The 19,939-nt window shown below is 36.1% G+C and overlaps 1 protein-coding gene across 6 annotated transcripts in view; it reads left to right on the forward strand.

Moving 5' to 3' along the window:
- Positions 1-19,939, forward strand: part of CWF19L2 (CWF19 like cell cycle control factor 2) — an 85,452-nt gene that overhangs the window by 29,157 nt on the left and 36,356 nt on the right. For 4 of the 6 annotated variants that reach the window (XM_087757241.1, XM_087757239.1, XM_087757242.1 and 1 more), the window contains 2 exons: positions 1,490-1,588; positions 2,430-2,519. In XM_087757241.1, the coding sequence (XP_087613367.1) occupies positions 1,490-1,588; positions 2,430-2,519 (189 nt within the window). The remainder of the gene's footprint in view (positions 1-1,489; positions 1,589-2,429; positions 2,520-19,939) is intronic. The other 2 variants (XM_087757240.1, XM_087757243.1) reach the window with 2 other exon arrangements.

Below are 19,939 nucleotides of genomic sequence, written 5' to 3' on the forward strand. Positions count from 1 at the left end.
GTGGTCAGTTCCACAAAATGTCTGCCCTGAATGAGACTGGGTCCATGGAGCTGACATAATCAGCTGCATGTTTAACGTTGGTTTAGGAGGCTTGTTTCAGACAGCAACCTGAAGGATCAAGAATTCCACTCTTTTGGAACACTCTAAACTCTGGAAGTTTTTTTTTTTTTTTTTTTTTTTGTTACATGAAGTATGGCTGTAGTGAGTTAATTGCATTCAGTAGTACTGCCTGGAAGTTTCAATTATAACAAGGTCATAGTCTGTTAGTTTTTAAGCTGTGTTTTACAAGTGCTTGCTCTGAATAGCTGCTCTTAAGGAAGCATTACTGAAATTTTTTGAAAGATATAATAAAATAACATTTTTTTAGAAGAGAATCTTATCACTTTGTATTTTTTTTAAAGATTAATTTTTATTGCACCTGCTTACCTTCCCTCTTGTGATAGAATATTTGCAGCAAAATCTACATCACTAAGAAGTAATAAGTAAGACGTTATGACTTCAAGTGCCAAATTAGTATTTCCTGAGAGCCATTGATTCTTTGATTTGTTGGAAGTTTTAGGATGTTTGGCATATGTATTTATTGCTGGATTAGGACGTGGCGTTGATCTTTGTCAAAGCCCCTATCGCATAATTTAAATTTTGTTAGGAGACAGTGTTCATTTTAGAAATATTTTCGTTTCAAACCAATTTTATATTATGGATTCTTTTTCTACAGACTTTAGACACAAATGTGTGTATGTAGCTTTACAAAGTCTGAACAAATACACCTTTTCTAGAAACCTGTCCATTTGAAGTATTATCAACTTCAAAAGTGAATTAAAAGTAACTTCAAGCAGTGTATTTCCTACTAAGACATAATGAGTATTAATGATTTAAGTAGATGTCTCCATGTTTTAATCTGTAGTTTTCCTAGCTAATATGAAAAAATACACTAGTGAGGAAAAAATATGTTTATGAATGTAATTGTATGATAGGTTTGTGAGGGACTGGTGTTAGTCACTTAAGATATTATTTTAAGACATTTTCCTTCAGGGGAAAATTGAAGCTATCTATACAGTAGTTGCTATAAAGTATTGGGGAGGAGAAAGTTTTCCAAAGACTCTCATGGAGAGCAGCAAAAATTTGAAAACTTTTTTTTTTCCCTACTGCGCAGCTTCAATAGCGTTGTCCAAACAAAAGTTTGGGCACAAGTGGTTTTTTTTCTTTTCAACCTGACAGTAACCGAATAAGAATAATTTGAATAAAAATATACAGGTGTTCTGTGGGGAGAGTGTGATTCTTCTACAGTTTTGTTTTGACCAAAATCATGTAGCAGAAGCCAACATTACAATTTTACTGTTAATTTTATATATACGTTTTTCTACATATACACTCTGAATTAGCCTAGTTAAAAAAAAATAACCGCAGTATAAATAATAAAATAACTAATCTTTGCCTTGTTGCTCTTTAAATGTTTTTTTTTTTTTTTTCACGGACTTTCTCTGATCAGATTGAAAATGCAGCTTGTTTAAACAAGTTCATCCCCACACACCAGAACAGATGGTTATGTAACGGCACGTCCTGGTGGCTGGAGCTGAAGGTTGACCATGTGGGACAAATGAATTCTGATCCTATTTTTGTTACTGGCTTGCTGCTTGGTGTTGATCACATGACTCAATTTTGGGGCGACAAGTGTAGGCATGATTGTTGGAGTCCAATCAATGAAACTGGCAAAATGGTCAGAGTATAAATGGTTGTATTTCTTATAGGTTGATAGCTGGTCACCTGGCAATTCTTAGTAAACCAGGATATTCTAAAATGCTTGTATTTATTTAATAAAGAGATGGATGAGAGAGCAGGAGTATCAGAAACAATTTACACAAGTCTGAAAACAGTTCTCATTTTCTACTTCTTGTCCATTTTCATACCCAAATTAATGTCTTAAGTGCCAAGGTTGGACACGTGGTGTAGAGAGATGTGAAACTGCATAGCAAAAATGTATGAGAGAGATTTCCCTAGACCCATTGTGTGTATGTGTGTATATATATAAAAATAAATAAAAGAGTATGTACCATAACCTGGAAAGGTTATACACTTGATGTGTTCAGGCTTTCTTATTTAGCTTCCTATACATAAAGTAGCATCTAAGCTTAGCTACACAAAGCAGTTATTAGTATAGTTGAATAATGTTTAAGCATAATTTTTCTGGTTTTATGACAATATAGGTTTCTATACTTTAGATACCTTTGTTCTGAACAATTTTTTTTTATTTTATTTCCATTACAGAATTGTGTGAACTATATTGACATGGTTTCTTTAGTCTTTTGTGTCATTAGAGTTTAAAAAAAAATCAAAACATGAAGAAATGGAATGAATAGTTAATTCTGATATAAAAGTCTCTAGAAGTTTAAAATGGTTAAACTAATGGAGTACTACCACTTTCTTTGAAGGAGTTAGCTTCAGAACTTCAAGCAGAACTTGAGAATGCACGCAAATTGAGGGAGACTCAAGGGCAGATTCCAGCAAAGTCTGGCAGAGAGGTAAGGGGAAAATATTCTTCTTTTCTTTGTGCTAACACAGTGGTATAATACAGGTAGCAGCTGAATTATAGAGAACATGAAATGTACTTAGGAAAATTACAAGGTGTGACTTTAGATGAGTTACTGTTGAAATTAAATTGTATTTTCTGATGGTAAACAAAACTTTCTCCATTGTACTTTAGCAACTTCCACAGGATTTTTTTACTGGTAATATTTTCTCAGCAATGATATATATCTTCCATTAAGAGTAAAACTGATGTGTGTCATGTTGTTGACTGTTTGCCCAGGAGGCCTAGACCTTGTGATCTGGAACCTAGGCTGTCTTGCCTTTCAAGCTGTGCAGTGACTAACGTAGGCACCAAAGCAGGTGATCTGCGTCTTGCTTAGCTTGCCAGGATTTGGTCCTGGCTGTTGCATCACTCTGATGTCTGTGAAGAAGCTGACGCTTCAAATGTTGTTCTTTTTAAAGGGTGGTATTCAAGAAATGTATAGTGATCTTTTTCCATACCAATTTGGTATAGCTACAAGGAAACAGGATCAGTATCTTCATTTATGGTCTCTGTCCTCATGATGGAGAGGAGACTTTTAGGCAAAAACTAATGTTCTTGTCCAATTTGATCCCAATTCCACAGTAAAAATTCAGCTGCAACTCAGCTGAGTTTGAAAAGTCACTAATATTTTTTTCTAAAAGGTTTCATCTCAGACCTCATACATTGACTAGTATTTCTCCAGTCTTTAGGAGACAGACTGAAGTGGAAGTTCATGTGTGGCCTCTAGCTGACTGCATTGTTACAGTTGTATTGAAGTATAAAGTCTCAGTCCTTGAATTCACAAGAATTTAAGGTTACAAAAGCTCTGTGTAGGTAGACTCTGCTTCATTGCAGTGCAGTTCTTAGGCATGTTTATCATGTGTATACAAAAAAACCTGAATAAAGCAGATTGGAGTTGTGTAATTACACAGGAAAAAGTCCATTCAGATTTTAAAACTGGAAAGTAGAGGGCATGTTATGGGTGGTCCTCAAAAATGTTGATAAAGATCTGTACCTTAGAAACAATTTTGGTCAGCCTTAGTCTTAACCATAGTCTGATTTTTATCTTAATTTTTAATTAAAGGATTTTCAAAACTAACAGCTTATAGTCATTGCAAAAGTACCAAATGTAAATACTACTTGAATTTTCAGAAGGGAAAAATAATTAAAAAAAAAACATCTCTCTTCATTCTGAGGGCAATTGACCTCACAGCCTGTGCTTTTACTAAGTGATAGGCTGCTCTGCAACAGGGAGATTCCTCCCTGCATGTAGCAACACCAAGCTCAGCGGTGCAATATTTTGGGGATTCAGAAGGATGAACTGACAAAGAAGAAATAGTCTGCATCCTTCTGGCCTGACATGGGTCCTAATCTATCTCTGGACTGGCATCTGAAAAATGCATGAGTAGTCCAGGAGGAGCCTTACTGAAAAAGAAAGGTGTATTATAGACTTGGCTAGATTGGAAATACCATCTTGCTGTCCTAAAGCCTCAAAGGGATTGACTTAGTAATTTGTTTTCATGAATATGCTATAAGGTAGTTAGGATTTTTCTTTTATCTTTTGTGTGCCTGTCCATATTCAGTTTTGCACTCTTGCGTGCGTATTTACTCAAGCTGGGTCTGGGGACTTAACAGGGCACCTCCACTCCTTGTCCTGCATTCCCTTTAAACATGGTGGAAAAAGTCGTGAATAACCCTAGGCTGCCCCCTCTTTTTCTTCCTCTCCTGTGGTAGCTTGACTAAGCCCCCAGTGACCACTTCAGTGTTGTGATTGATATAAGCTTCTTTGGAAGATTGAAGGGATTTAAAACCAGGGCTCTTTCCTCTCTGAATTGTCTCGGGTGCTGAATGTCTGCCCTTGTGTGCTCCATGTTGGTTTTCTCTGAAGCTCAGGATCAGTTTCTTATGTAATTCCAGATGTAGAAGCTTGGTTTTTAGGTCTATTCATCTCAGAATGCTTATTTTTATGTTAGAGTCCAACTGTCTTCCAGAAGTAATCTTTAGCTTGTGGGAACCAGGACTGTCGACAGTCCTGCTGTTTGGACTTTACATGGTTTGCCAATACAAATACTCCCTTACAGATACAACACGGCTGATGTCTGTAATTCTGCAGATGGTTAGTTCTTGAACTGCATCATGCCAGAACAGTATCAACCTCTTTACAACTTGCTGTAAAGTTGCTCAACTTCTTAGGCTTGCAGTAAATTGGCAGACTCCCCAAACCGCGATGAAAGCCTTCAAGTTTACTTGAACTCACTCAGGTTTTAATTACTGCCAGGGCTTGCTTTCCAGAGGGTGAAAGGCTTCCTGTACATTTTAGAGGCTTACTCTCTTGTCTTTATGGATGTGCCTTGCCTGTGCCAGTTTCATGGCTACTTCTAGCCTGTGTTATGTGGCTTTTGAGTGTGAGCAGTCCAGCAAAGCTGACAGTTGCTCTGTCCTAAGCCCTGTCCCGGTGATAGTTGCCAGGGTAGTCTTACTGGTTTTACAGCTTCAAACTGATTTTGGACTACTGGGACACAGGCAGAATGTGTTGGGTACTCCTGTGTGTCAAGGGCCAACTGTATCACATCGTGTGTCTAAACAACGCAGATGTTCAGAAGCCATCTTGTAACACGAGAGGCTGATTTTTGAAGGTGTATTTGACACTGTACGAATCAGTTTTTCTGTAACATTGACCACCAAAGTGACAGCCTCGATCAGTTCAGCCAGCTGTATTCCAAGTAAGGTATCTGAAGCAGTTTCCGCAGAAGTAGTTTTCCAATGGATGTCCCATTGATCCTGAAGTTTGATAGCTTTGCCTCCACTACCATAACAAACACGAAGCATTTTGTTTCAGGCAGGTCTGCCTCTGGTTCCTTGGAGCAGCATGGCCAATGTCATGGTGAAAGGTCCTGAAACGTGGCTTTGCCTTATTTTCACTTTTGTTGGGAGAATTGGGGAGATAAATCAGGAAGCAGTGAAGGCAATTCTGAATGCATCTCCCTAGGAAGGTTTTTTTTTATTCTTGATTAATTGAACATGGATCAATTTCCTAATTCAGTTCGCTGTGTGACTGAATGAAAACTCGTGCTAGTAAGGGGGTGTGCATGGGCGGCTGGGGTTTGTACAGAGGACACGATCAATTCTTCTGACAGCAGTGCTGGTTTATTCTGCCTTAAAGTGATCAAGAAGCTACAGACTGAAGGGACTGCGAAGTGGTGGCTTAAATCCTGGTTTTGTTTGTTTGTTTGTTTGTTTCTAAGTGAGAATAGAGGCAAACCTACCTTTTACAGTTCATTTGATTTAGACAAGAATTCTACCCCAAGCAACCCCAAAATTGTGGGTTTGAAGTACAGTTTTCAACTACTGATGTTCAGTGTTTAAAAACCTTACGTTTATCAGCTGAGATATTTCACCAAGTGTACAGATCCTCGTAAAACTATTTTGTTACTAGTTTTCTTTTTGGCCAAAGTAATCTGTGGTTTTAAGACCTGCTGTTTGTGATGCATTTAGATGTTGCAAGTAGAGCTTTCCAGCTGAAAGAAGCCAAAAAGCATGAATGTATACATCTTTCGGAACCTAGAATAGCATGAAAATTGTAAAAGATACCGAAGAATTGAGAGAATTCCATAGCTGCGTCCTGAGTAAGCCCACTTGGGTAATTCTATAGCAAAAATTTACCTTGAGGAAGAGGATTGTTGTTGTTTTCTTTTTTTTTTCTTCTTTGTTCTTGGCAGTTAGTGTGATGTTTCTAGTAAATAAAGTGAACAGCCATGAATGATAATGTTATAGGTTTTCTGTGTATGAAGGTATCCCAGATTAAAATTCAGTGCAGGCTAAAACATGTTTGGATTCTCTTGATATTGGAAAAAAAAAATAGTAACTTTGTCTTAAACCATTTTTCAGTGGTATTGAAGCATTTCTTTTATTCATTACCAGCCCTCATTTTGCATGTCTTAACATTTGATTTGTTTTCAACTGCTAGCCTTCCATGTGTCCAAAGTGCAGAAAAGATGAAAATTTATTAGTTGAGTTGTTCTTGAATTGTTTTTGGCTTTTGAGTAGCTTTATAAATGAAATTCTTTTGCCTGAATTGAGATATGAATTTTTCAATAAAATTTGTGTGGTTGAAGAGGTTTGATTTTGTATATATTCCTCTTGAAAGCATATGAGTAGCTGTTGTGTTACTTGTTTGGTACTTCATGAAAAATACTAGGGAATGTTGTTTGGGGATATTGTTTCACTGAAGTGGTTTAATTTTTTTCCACATTATTTTTTTTTCCCCACATAATTTTCACTTCATCTTAAATATTTAATTTCTTAATTGCACTTTTTCCTACTTCTTTCCTGTAGCTAATTTTTTAAATAAAATATCTATATCTATAAATGCAAATATACATATATACACACACACGTATATATGAAACCTAAATAAGAGGATAAGCGTTTTTTTTTAATAGCCTCTGAACTGGTGGGCTATCGTATTTTCCTAGTTAGTTGTGCTAGGAGAGCTAAGAAGCATTGCTGTTATCAGGCTTAATGCCTGAATGTGCAGTTAAGAAACAAGTTTTCTGCTCTGCAGTAAGCAGAAGGACTGTGAAGGGACACCACTGTGTATCAGGCTGCTGTAAGTTGGGAAAGGTCCTCAGTAACAAGGCTTTGTGAAACAGAACACCAGACTAGACAGGAAGATAATTGGAGGTAAAAGGTAGATTTATTAATATTTCTTCTCTTCGCACCTCTAAATGTGTCAATATCTGATATCCTTAAGTGCATCACAGAATATTTTCTATATTGGTAACATTAAATAAACATTCCAATCCTATTTTTTTATATTTTGAAACATGAAATTAGATCAGAATAACAGTTTAGGCACTCTAACACCGAACAAGCCTGACTTTTGCCACATGGGATTAGATAGCTCTCATGGGGTAGAGACTGTGTGTGTATTGTAAAAGGAAAGCCTGTACCTAAAAGCGCAAAATGCCTAGAAGTGCAGAATGTATAGCTGTCTCAACTGGTTTCGTGTACTCAGCTTCAGTGAGAGAGACATCGACTTGTATGAATGTAGCAGCCTGAAAGTCCACACACAGAAGCTACCTGTGTGGTGTGTCTCTTGCACGCTGCGTGGATGTCTCAGCTTGGGTAGAGCCCCTCTGTTGTTCACCGCAGGCTACCTGAAGCATCTAGTTCTATAAATTTTAGTAGGGTTACGGTTAAATTAGGGCATCTGTTAAGTGGAATTTGGGGCCTTAAAGGCTATCGTGCTTAAATACTTGGGTCACATATATACAGCTACAATAAATGCATATGCAAAGACCCTTTTTAAAAAGATGAATTAAAATGTAGGTTGTGCTTGTTTTGTGTTTACATATGAGCAAGAGGCAACCTTCAGAGTGTATGGAAATCAAAAAACTGGGTGAATATGCAAAAGTGGCATTTGGACTGTATGAAGGGACTAACCCTGAATTAAATACTTTCATTTCATTTGTGATAGAATTAAGCATCTGAACATAAGCACCATTTATGTCTAAATTTTCATGGGTATTTTAAAAAAATCAAAGTTGTACTTCGAGCCCTAGTGAAACTATGTAAGAGAAGACAGCTATACCATAGCGTTTCTGGGTTAGGATAGGTGATGAAAATGAGTACTTATTGAATGTAAGGAGACAGCAGAAAATTGTGGAGACTTCAGCATTTAAAAAATAACTCCCGTGTGTGCACTGTTTACCTCTAAGTACAGTTTGTATTTCTGTTATCTGAAAGTGCTACACAACTCTTGATTTGAGTGCATTGGTTATGAGGATGCTGCCTCTGCCATTGTCAGTATGTCATTTATACTTTTATTCTGTATTTTTACTTAACAAAATATATCTGGAACATTAGCATTCCTTTGAGGCAGATCACTTGCAGTGGTTTTTGTGGTACAAAAATTGGGAGGTAAAAGATTAAATGAGCAAGAGGCAGATTGAAAACAAATGGGGAAAAGGTGATTCTTCACAGAATGGTTGCTCCAGGATGTTGTGGGTATTGGAAGCTTAAGTACATTTAAGGAGAGACTGTACAAGTTCATGAAAAATAAATCCCTTGAGGATTGTACAGAAATTATGTCTGGCTCTTAATTGCTGAGTTGCAAATGCTTGGAGGCATCCTGTCTTTTTGTATTCTTCATTAGGCATTCACTTTTGGCTACTGCTGGAGATGGCATGTAGGGCTTTGGTTTGATCCAGTCAATATAGCTGCTTTTATATTTTAATCCGCACATAGAACATGTTCTTTATGATGATTCTAAATAATTTATGATGTGTATTATTTGTGCGCTTGTCTTTTTTGATTTTTTTTTTTTCAGATTTTTTTCCATCTTTTACCATATTTCCATCAATATGGTCCCTGCCTAAGAATTAGAGTTTTTCATTTGCTTTAGTGTTTAGACTGACTTGATTCTGTTTGTGTTTTTTAATCAATCAGGAAACATATTGACATGATACAAAACTAGGTACTTCTAAACTCAAGTTCATGGTGGTGGATGAATGAAGTATAAGTGTATGCATCTTTTAAAACTGTTTTCAATTCCAAACGAATTATGGCCTGTAAGAAAATAACCCTTCTCATCGCTAAGCCCGTTACTGGGTTCCATAGCACTTAATCAGTATGCAGGAGACAGAAAGTAGTCTCTGCTGAGCGATTGCTAGAGACAGTTCTTAATAATGATGAATTGTGTTTAAAATACAAAGTCAATACAAAATCGAATGAAGGGTAGAAGGTGGTACTTTAAGCAAAATAACACAGTAGAGGTTATACTATATAACTATATACTATCATAGAGTATTTAAAAGAAGAGACTGAAAGTTCTGAAAAAGTAGAGAGAAACAAATACAGGCTTTTCTGTCATGCATTTGAGAAATTGTAAGGAAAACAAATGATTTCAGCATAACAAATCTTCATTTGAATAACTGAATTTTCTATGAAAGTCCATCAGCCTTCAGTCTAGTATGATTCATTTAATAAATATATTTAAAGCATAAGGAAGAAAACAGTGGTTGAGATAGATATAGAGATATGTACACACACATAAAATTCCATACACATGTATTCCACAAGATAGATATATTCCTCAAGATAGAGCAAAAAACTCAGAAGAAACCTGCCAAAGTTTTTGTAACGAAGGTTATTTTGTGCTTCTGTGAAGCCTTTTGGGCATGAAAGATATCTGTAGAGCAATAGTCTTCAATTTTGGCAGGCACTGTATTTCACTTTACGGTAGACATCTGACTGATGTGATGCTGCTTTAAAGGAGAAAACTTTTTCTAGGCTACCTGTTGCCTCTGTAAGAGTAACACTCTCCAGTCCATTGCTTGTGCATCTCTGGTGGAGAAGGTTTACAGTGCAAGAAAAAGTCAACTTATCTAGCTTTATGGCCTAATTAAGGCTCATCTTTTAGTAAAAACCTTCATAATATCAAGAGCTTTGTGTACTTCAAATGCTTCTGCTTTTTTAAATTTAATTATTCTTCCCAAGTATAAATAATAAGGATGATTATGTTTCCAATGCCTCCTCTTACAACTACATCTGAACACAAATTTTAATCTATTGAAAGTCTGATGTTTAATTTGGATCCCCAAAATGCATTAGAGTCCAGACTGAGAGAGAATTCTGGAGAACCTAGCTCAGTATAAGTGATTTTTTTTTTTTCCTTATTTTTGAAGAATTAGCACCATTTTTCAGAAAGTAAACTGAAGACAACAGCTTGGCTTATACCTCAAATCTTATTTATGATAAAATATCATCCATTACATACCATTACATGTAGTTCTGCGTTAAGATGGAACATGCTGGCTCTTTATCCAGACAAATTATTTGCAGCATGGTTATTATCCTGAGACAAGTAAAGTATATGACATTAGGAGTAGCTGAAAGGAATCAGTTGTGGAACAAACCTGAAATAATATTCTATTGATTCCAACAATGATAATAGGGAAAAATGGGAATGTTTCTTTATTTTTCACGTGTTTTCAAGATTGGCCTTTTCAAAAATAGCTTAAAAATGACAGTGATTCCTTGGAAAAAGAGACAGTTATCTAAAAGTAAAGCGGTGTGTTTGTGTATATATGTGTATACATGTAAAATTTAGCTAGTGATTAATACTTCGGAATAGGAAGTGAAAGAAAGAAGAATAATCATCAGTGGTTCTGATGTGTTTGTTTCTTTTTTTTCTTTTAAAAAACCCAAACCCAACACCAAACAAACAAACAAAAAACCCACCCTGAAAATTAACATTCAAAATTGCAGGTGTGCCAGCATGATTAATTTTAGGTTTGGGGATTGAGACTATAAACACAGTATTTGGTTGTCAAAATTTACCTGTAATATGTTTTAATGACACATGGCCTTTCATTGTGACATACCAGTGCAGAACTTAAATACAGTTGTAGTAATGCTTTTAGACTTAAAATATATAAAGAATAATTTCAAAAATTATTTGAAACAGCTTCTCAGAAAAATATAGCTGAGGTACTTGTATGAAAACTGGAATGCTAGGGATTAATGATCCTCTCGAAGTGCACAATAAAAATTGTGATTTCATTTGGAACTTCAGATGGTGGGGAGAGGCAGCAACAGATGGCTATTGGCCTGTTTACTCTCAGATGTTTTCAGCTCATCATAATTTCTAATTCCTGCTGTTCCATCACTCTTGAATCTTGTCTGCAGGATGGCTGTGCCATTCTTTCTTCAGCCAAAGTTTGTGTTTTCTGTACAAAGAGTTGACTAGCTCTAACTGGAACAGGGCATAATAAAGTGGGCATGCTTTTGCAGAACAGCTTTAATATCATTGGTGCATACTGTTTAAAAATAATAGGTATATGCAGTTTCTGGTGAGTGTATTTCATGAACACTCTTGTTTATGTCAGTAAGAAGATTACACAATTATTTATAAGACAGAAACAGATTAAGACAAACTGTCTTAACTTCCTGAATGTAATTTATAGGAAATTGGTTTTTGAAATTAAAAAATATGGGAGAAATTGTATCAGCAACTAAATGATATAAAATTTCTTACTGGTTTCAGTACATGTAACAGGTATAAAAAGACAGAGCAGATAAAACTTCTTAAGAGTTCAAACTGATAATACGAAAGCTCTGGAGTATGCTTTGACACTGGAAGCAAAAGCCCTTTCCAAGTGCCATGCAGCACTTGTAGCTGATGGTGCCCGTTTTTCTGGCTCTGTTTTTCTCCTAACACCAAGTAGAATTTCTGCATATTTTTACTGCTGTGTTTTTCACAATGAGAACAATCAGCCATTGGAATAATCTCCCCAGGGAAGTGGTGGATTCCCCAACACTGGGCACTTTTAAGACTCATCTGGACAGGGTGCTGGGCCATCTTGTCTAGAGCGTGCTTTTGCCAAGAAAGGTTGGACCAGATGATCCTTGATGTCCTTTCCAACCTGATATTCTGTGATTCTATGACACCCTATTACTCTGTTTGCTCAGAGTGAATTCTGTTTTTCTTAACAAATTTGACACCCCTATACCAAGAAAAAAAGTAAGCAAAAACATTCCTGGAAAGCCTTTTTGATGCAGTAGATACTTCCAATTTGAAATGGAAAGGTAGAACCTTGCTGATGCTTCTCTTGGTCCTTGCCCAGCCTTAGTAAACACATGGTATTACACCTTTTTGGATTTCAAATCATTTACATGTAAAACCAGTTAGAAAAGTGTGAACCATGAATTAATAATGTATTTTGTATGTTTAAGCAATGAAGCACAATGACTGTGTTCAAAATGAGGTTTTGAAAGGAGAATTTGATCAGCCAGTGAGTGTTCGGACCACCTGGTCTTTAGTGTCATCACAGGTTAGGTCTCATTAGCCATTGCTACCAACAAAAAGTAGAAGCATTTCATAGAAACAGGCTGTTTAAGAGGAGCAATTAAACTATACACCCATCCTTCTGAAAGGAATTAAGACATTTGGCTTTTGGCCAGCACATCTGGATAACGAGATACTTTCAGCTAGCAGCATGGCTTGCATATTTGTGCACGTGGGATTTTTGCAGAGGTTCTTCATGGGCGCTGCACTAACGGCTGTGGAGAGTGGAGCTCTCCACTAGTGTCTGGAATGGATGCGCCACTACCAATGTCAATATCAATATCAGCTTTCCCTTTCTGTTCTGCCTGTGAGCCCAGAGGAATTGCTTCTAGGTAAGATGATGTTATAGGCTCATTGCTTTTTCAAGTCTTTGGCTGTCTTCTGATGTCTCCCAAAGTAACAGCAGTGATAATGACTTGAGGGTATAGGTATTCATGAGTAGAAGCTTAAAAGGATGCAGAATTGAATCTTTGTTCTGCAACATCTAATTGTCCACATTCTTCCTCTACCTTTTTTTTTTTTTTTTGAAGACCCTTTTCTACATATACACCTTTAATAATAATTTTTTAGATTGGACTGCTTCTCTTTCTAATAAAAATACATTATTAAGCTCCCTCATATGCCTGAATTACTATTTTTGGTTGGGTTAATCTGTTGCTTTCAGTTTGTAAAATTGCCTTTTCTGATACTGCACTCTCTGAAAATACCTCATATGCCAGAGCTAGGATAAATCTCGTTCCTAAATAGTGACTATTAAGTCCTGAACATTTTTGAAACTTCTTGCAATATTTTTACTGGACTTTTATATTTACTTGTTACTAAATTTTTGTATTTACTTAAGTAAATGCTATTTTATTTACATATGCCGAATTTCTGCTTATCACCTTCCCGTTCTTGTATTACATTTGTCTTTGATAAGTCCACAAATTCTTGTTTCATATTAAGAGCAGACATGCTGCAATACATTTCTTTTTTTATGATCTGAGTATATATGTTTTGTATTTGATTTCTTGCTGTAGAAGCAATCCTTCTAATCATTGCATTTTTAAATTTTCTTACATCCTATACCTGTAGTGGCTCACTGATGGTATGGTTAATTGACTAACCATTTCAAAGTGTAGCTAACAACTTAAAATACCAAACTGCATCTTCAGACCTTTTTTTAAAGTGGTATTTGCAAGGTTATGTGGCTTGATGACATTCAGTATTATTGTTAAGTTAGACTTAATCACTTTAGTTTTCCCCTGTTGCTAGACACATCACTGGACACATTACAAGCTGCTGTAAATTACACATTACTAGTTCTAGTCTTACTTCCACAGACTGGCAGTACGGCTGTTACTGAATTTGATTTGAGGTTTGTGTGCGTGTCCATTCTACTCATGAGATATTATGCTGATAGCCCTATCTCTAAGAAAAGAAGTACTGAGAGCGAATAGATTTTTGAATGCTGGGATGATTGGAGGCATTCAGTGTAAAGAGGAGATTAATAAGAAGGTCAGGTTAGTTACTCTGCATAATAAACAGTTTAGCTAAAATACCCTTTTTCATAATATAAGAACAAAGAATTGTTGGATTTAAAGGGCAATCAATCTTATATCAATAAGATGAAATTATGTTTTTACATAACATGTTATTAACCTGTGTCACTTGCTGACTGGGGGAACGAAAGGAGACCAAACAATTAGTGGTTATCCAAGTATCTAATCCTTTTGTAATAATGAATGTTTTCATTTATAAATAGGAGCTATGGTTTTTTTTGGAGCCTTTTTTTTTGTCTTATGTTTTATACATAAACTTAGCACTACCTGATGAAGATACTCTTATGTAGGCTAGCTCATTTCTGTGTTACAGCCTGCATTAGATTTTTTTTTTTAGTGCTTCTCCTCACTGTTAAGTGCAAGGTCCTGATTATGACAGACCAACTTTTTGATCTTGTAAAACCTTTTTTTTTAATCTAATTTCTATATTAGCTTAATCCCTTTTGCAGCTGTAATAGTGATGCTTATTACTGTGTTTACTGAGTCTTTCTTGAAATACTAAATTTTTAACCTAGATTGAAGTTTGTTCTTGCTTCCCTTCCTCACGCTGCTATTTCCCTTAATTTTTCCACTATAAGAAACCCAAATCAAAGAGACAAGTTTTATACGCTGGACTACTGTTACAGACCCGTGACCATTTTAGTTTCATCTTGCTGTGAGATCCAAGCCTTGGTCTTGCTATGGAGAATGGTCTGCCTACTGATTTTATAGGCATTACCTTGAAGTGGACAGTTCCATTATTTACAACAAATGGCAGGCCCTGAAGGGTAGCTTAGATGCTTTGAAACTTGTGTTACGTGGGGACTCCAGGTAATGACTACACTGAACTCCTCACTGATGAGATGTGCTCTTACAAGCAGCCAGCACTTTAGGAGGCAGGCTGCTCCTTCTAAATGGGATTGACTCATCCTTCCGATAACTGTGGTGGTCCTGTGTAAACGCAACCTGAGAACTGAAGAAAAGGGTAACTGAAATGATAGAAGAAAGAGTAATTGAAAAGAGCAGGAAACAGTGGATGGAAGCTATGAAGTGCTAGATGTTTAATGGTTGGACTTGATGATCTTAAAGGTCTTTTCCCACCTAAACGATTTTATGATTCTATGTCTTCTAGACACTTATTTGATATTACACTATAAGGACAGACTTTTCCAATAGAGGAATAATGCAATATTTAAAGCATTTCCATTGGCCATAGACTGTAAGAGAAAGGAAACAGGTTGTATGCTTAGTTCAGCATCTAATTTGTCCGTAGTGTTTGGTTGTAGAAGTTTGTTCTTTGCTGAAGACTGTTGCTGAGCTTTGTTATTCCTTCATTATACTGGGCTTGTACCACTTCAGTGTAGTTCTCAGTAAGCATTTGCAGACAGCTCTCAAGTCATGCAGCATGCAGCTTTTTGTTGGCTCAGTAATTAAAAAAAAAAAAAAAGTTTGTGTTTCCTAGCTCTACATCCCACAATATCATAGAATCATAGAGTTGTTAAGGTTGGCAAAGACCCTTAAGATCATCGAGTCCAACCGTTAACCTAGCACTGCCAAGTCCATCACTATACCATGTCCTCGAGCACCACATCTATCCATCCTTTAAATACCTCCAGGGATGGAGACTCAACTACTTGCTGTTAAAATATGTTTTATTCTCTTTAGCTATTAGCATTGAAAATAACTTCCAGTTGAGTAGATCCTATCTCAGATGTTGGCCTGCTTACTTTCTTTGTTCAGCTACTCCAGTGTCTGTTCCTCAAATTAAGCCATGCACCTGGTGGCCAAGCTTTTCCATTTCCTCCTGCTGGATTATGGAACAGACATCATCTCTGGGGAGTTCAAAAATCTTTTTTAGAACTGCGTTTTATTTATTTATGTGTCTAATTTAAACCATTTATCTTTCAAAACCAGACTTGTCTTGTTTTGTTCAGTTGGGTGTTAATCGCTGTACAGTGGTTCGTATGTTTGGTGAGAACAACTGTGTACTTTGCATATTTAATTGGCCTGACGTAAAAATTCATGTTCCTTAATTAATGGCAACAAAAAATTCCCCTCTCATTCTGTAAATACACACTATCATTGTTCTTTTCAGACTGTAAATTATATTGTTTGTATAGCAGTCATCACAAGATTCAGGGACGGTGACCAAGCCTCTTCTCCTCTGGTTTCAATTTTAACATTTAAAAACATGTATCATATTTAAAGTACTTTAATATATATTTTAAACTTATATTCTACTTATATAAATAGAGGTAATATTTATCTGATTATAATTATTAATCAATAATTATTATATTACTATCAGCAACACTTCTGCTTATAATATAGCTTAATATGTTTAATATTTAATAATATTTATTTAATAAGAGAAGCCATTACTTCAGAAACTTGAGAGGTTTCAAGTAAACTCTGTAATGCCATGCCACTGTGTGAAGAAATGATACGCTCCCCAGATATTAAAAGCAAGTTAAAATAGAAGCAAAAAGCTGGACTCAAGTGAATCTCTACATAAAGCACAAAAAGATAATTATTGCCTCGTTTATGAAAGATGGTACAGTTCCTGGGAATATTTGTAAGGTCTCCTAGATGATTTCACAGTTTGTTAGTAGGAAGGAAAGTAGTTACTCCATTCTTGTGCTATGCTGAATGGCCTATAGGTGTTACTGTATACTATGTCATGTAGTCGTAGGAATGCAAGCCTATAAATGCGTAAAGAAAATATCAACAGAAAAAATGAGAGTTTTAAGTACACTCTTTCAGTTAGATCAGTATCCACACTCCTTTAAATCCTTCAGAAAAGTACAATACTTCTGTGAGTCATGGCTTTTCCGTGCAAAGGCTCTTTCCCAGTATGCCACATTTGTTCAAGTGCAGAGGAATTCTGTTCTTTATTATATTTGTGTGAATTTGTCCATTACAAGTGTTCGATGCATCGCCCCGTAATTCCCAGAATAAGCCTTTGGCACATTTCAAAGGTCTATGTTGTACTTGCCACCCTCCATTATTTTTGTACTGAGGCCTGTTTAAGTGATGGAATGCATGGTGAAGGATGTGGACATTATGTATTGGAATTCTTTTTGGGACCTCCAGTGAAAATAATCTCTTCATGGCAACTTGCTTGAAAACTCCGTTTACTGACATTTCAATTTAAAGATAATTCCTAAAGTTTATTCTGTTTTTAAAAAAAAAAATAAAAAATTATGGAATAGGAAAATCTTATATTTGGAATGCAAATAATTAATTTATTATTCAAATGTCATCTTCTGATACTGCTATAAGGATTTGATCATCTTTTTTTTTCCTGCCAGAAGGCTTTCTGCTTCTGGTGTGTTTAGAAATAGCTTTGGTATTTATTGTTAGTAAGATCCTCTTCAAAATCAACTTTTACCATGCCTTTTTATGTTAATACAATTACCTTTCTATATTTATGCAATGTTTTTAATTTAGTTCTATTTAGACAGGCTTTTGACTTCTGAAAGATGTCTTTACCTCTAATAACATCTTTAATCTTCTGAATAATCATGTCTGGCGTATTTGATCCATTAGATTAATCTTCGTTCGTACTATGCATTTACTTTGAGTCTCTAACATGACTTCACATTAGTCTTCATGCTGTCCATAATTATTTTATCCTTTTAATTTCTCTTTGATAGGCCACTTCTTTTTTGTACTTTGTCTTCTAAAGCTAAATATTAATATAATTTCTTGCCTTTTCCTTTTCTCTGGAATATTAAATCTAAATATGTTATAGTCAGTGTCATATGCCTCGTGTCAGGACTCTGGATTCTTCGAAACTAGGGGAAAAAAAAACCCAACAAACAAACCCTCACAAAAAACCCCAAAACCTGCCAGCTGTAGGGTTTGGACTCAAAGAATTCAGTATGTATTCTTTTTAGGCAACTGTACTGTTGTTCTACGGTCCTTAATGTTAGAAGAACCTTTCTAATACCTAACTTGCATTTCTTCTACAATTTAATCCTTTTTGTTTTCCTCTTATTCATCACATACTCTGTTTGCCAAAACCCTTTGAGTTTTTGCAACCTACCGGCATGTGTTCCCTAATTTTGTCTTCCTTCTCTTCCAACTGTTTTTTTTAAAAAGAACTTTTTCTTGTCCTCTAGTAATTCTTCTTGCTTTTTTCCAGTTTCTCTCCGGTTAAGTTTGCATCTTTCTTGAAGCGTAATGCCCCAAATAGGGTGTAAGGCCATCTGAAGTCTTGCATGTGGAAAAATGGAAGTATATCCACAGAAATCAGCTTATACAGGTATACATCTTGTGTGTATGCTCCAGTATAATGCTTGTTTTTTTCCACAAAACAAAAGTTTACTTGGTTTGTGAACCATTCTGTGTCTCCAAGATCAGAGCATTCACCTGGAGAAAAGTTCATATCTAGAGAGGACTACTTCTAAAACAGAAGCTTAATAGCAGCTTAGCAGCAGCTTAGTGTTTGGTGGCAGCTACTGAGTTTTATATCATGCTAAAATAATGAGTTGTTCTAGTGGTATGTTCAGTTGTGAATTGCTTATTGCTAGAATAAGTAGACAACTTCGAAGGACCTCACAGGATGATACCTATCGGGAAGCTGAGGAAGTGATTTTTGAGGCAGAACAAGAGCACCTTTAAACAGTAAAAAGGTGGGAAAGAAACATATGCCTACTTATGTGGATGATCATTAAACATGGAAATAAACCATTGATACCTGTATCAAATGTGATACTTTTACTTAAAAACATTCCAGAAGCATGTCTGAAATCATACTTCTAAGTCAGAAGTTAATCATCGTTTATGGGCAGATTTGGTCATTTTTCTTCTCTTAGTCTATAAAAGGCTTTTTGAAAAAAAAAAAAAAAGTTTTAGGTGTTTGATTACTGTATTGGATTTTTGCTTGATCTTCAGCCAGATGTTTTAAGTTTGGTAGCAGCCTACAGGGAGTGTAATATTTGAAGCGAAACAGTTGACCCTCCTGAGGATGGAAACTTAGTGAAGAATTTGATTATCAGATGCATTAAGAGAAAGGGGGAGCATTTGAGTGGGTACAGAGGCAGCTCTATTTCACTAAGTTCCACCCCTGCCCTAACTCATTCCATGGTTCAGATCCAGAAGATAGTCTTCTACTGCTTGTATGTTAGTGTGTTGGCATGCAGAAACGAGAAGAAAAAAGAAAGTGCAACTCTTGTTAGGATCTAACATTTTGGAGCCTGTCTTCAAAGACACATGAAGTCTGTTTTTCTGACACGTAGAACACGTTGTGAATTCTGTTCATTTTGGGAAAATAATAGGCTGCTCAACAAGGGCATCCTTTTTGAAATGTTGGTGTTTTAAAAAATTTAGTGAAGACACTTAAATCTTGGAATGGATGTTTTAAAAAGGAATTAGATGCTTGTAAGTTGACATAAGAATCTGATGTTTACTATTCTGTGCAGTTGCTGAGCAAAACAGCATTGCTGTTGTAATGTCTATTGTCTTTAGTGATTTGTCTTTTTGAAAAGTTGTGTATACAATGAGGTGAAATTTTAGAGACCAGAAATGGAAAAGATGCAGCCATTCCTTGTGGAAAATTTCCATCCCTTTTCTTGTCTCAGCAACACAAAAATGTGGGGAAGGAGGGACCTGATCCACTTGAAGTCAGCATCTTTTTGGAGACTCCGTAGGGGCACCAGGCCCCTTCACAGTTTTCAGTGAATAATCGTAACAAGTAACCATTTCTGAAGGGTCCTGGTTGTGTGAAATCCCCAGTCAGGCACGTCCTTCCACTCATTCAGCTCCTGTACTTGCTGCCCCTTCTGCGTGTTGCTTCGACTAGTCCTCCTGGGAGAGCTGTCGTATCCCTGCTTGGCCACGTAGGTTTGGTAGGTTTGGGATAAGGTGGGTTTTTTCCTCTACAAAGGTCTGTTTCATTTCAGACTAATTAGCAATGCCCTGGATTTTTGAGTTTTCACTGTGACATCTGTGGTTATGTCTTCAGCTTCCAAACTTGTAGAGTTATCCAAGTCTTTAAAGAACTAGGGCATTTGTCAT

This window comes from Nipponia nippon, unplaced genomic scaffold (assembly GCF_047370975.1).
Source record: "Nipponia nippon isolate SJK-2023a ecotype South Korea unplaced genomic scaffold, ASM4737097v1 scaffold_2, whole genome shotgun sequence".
Taxonomy (NCBI): domain Eukaryota; kingdom Metazoa; phylum Chordata; class Aves; order Pelecaniformes; family Threskiornithidae; genus Nipponia; species Nipponia nippon.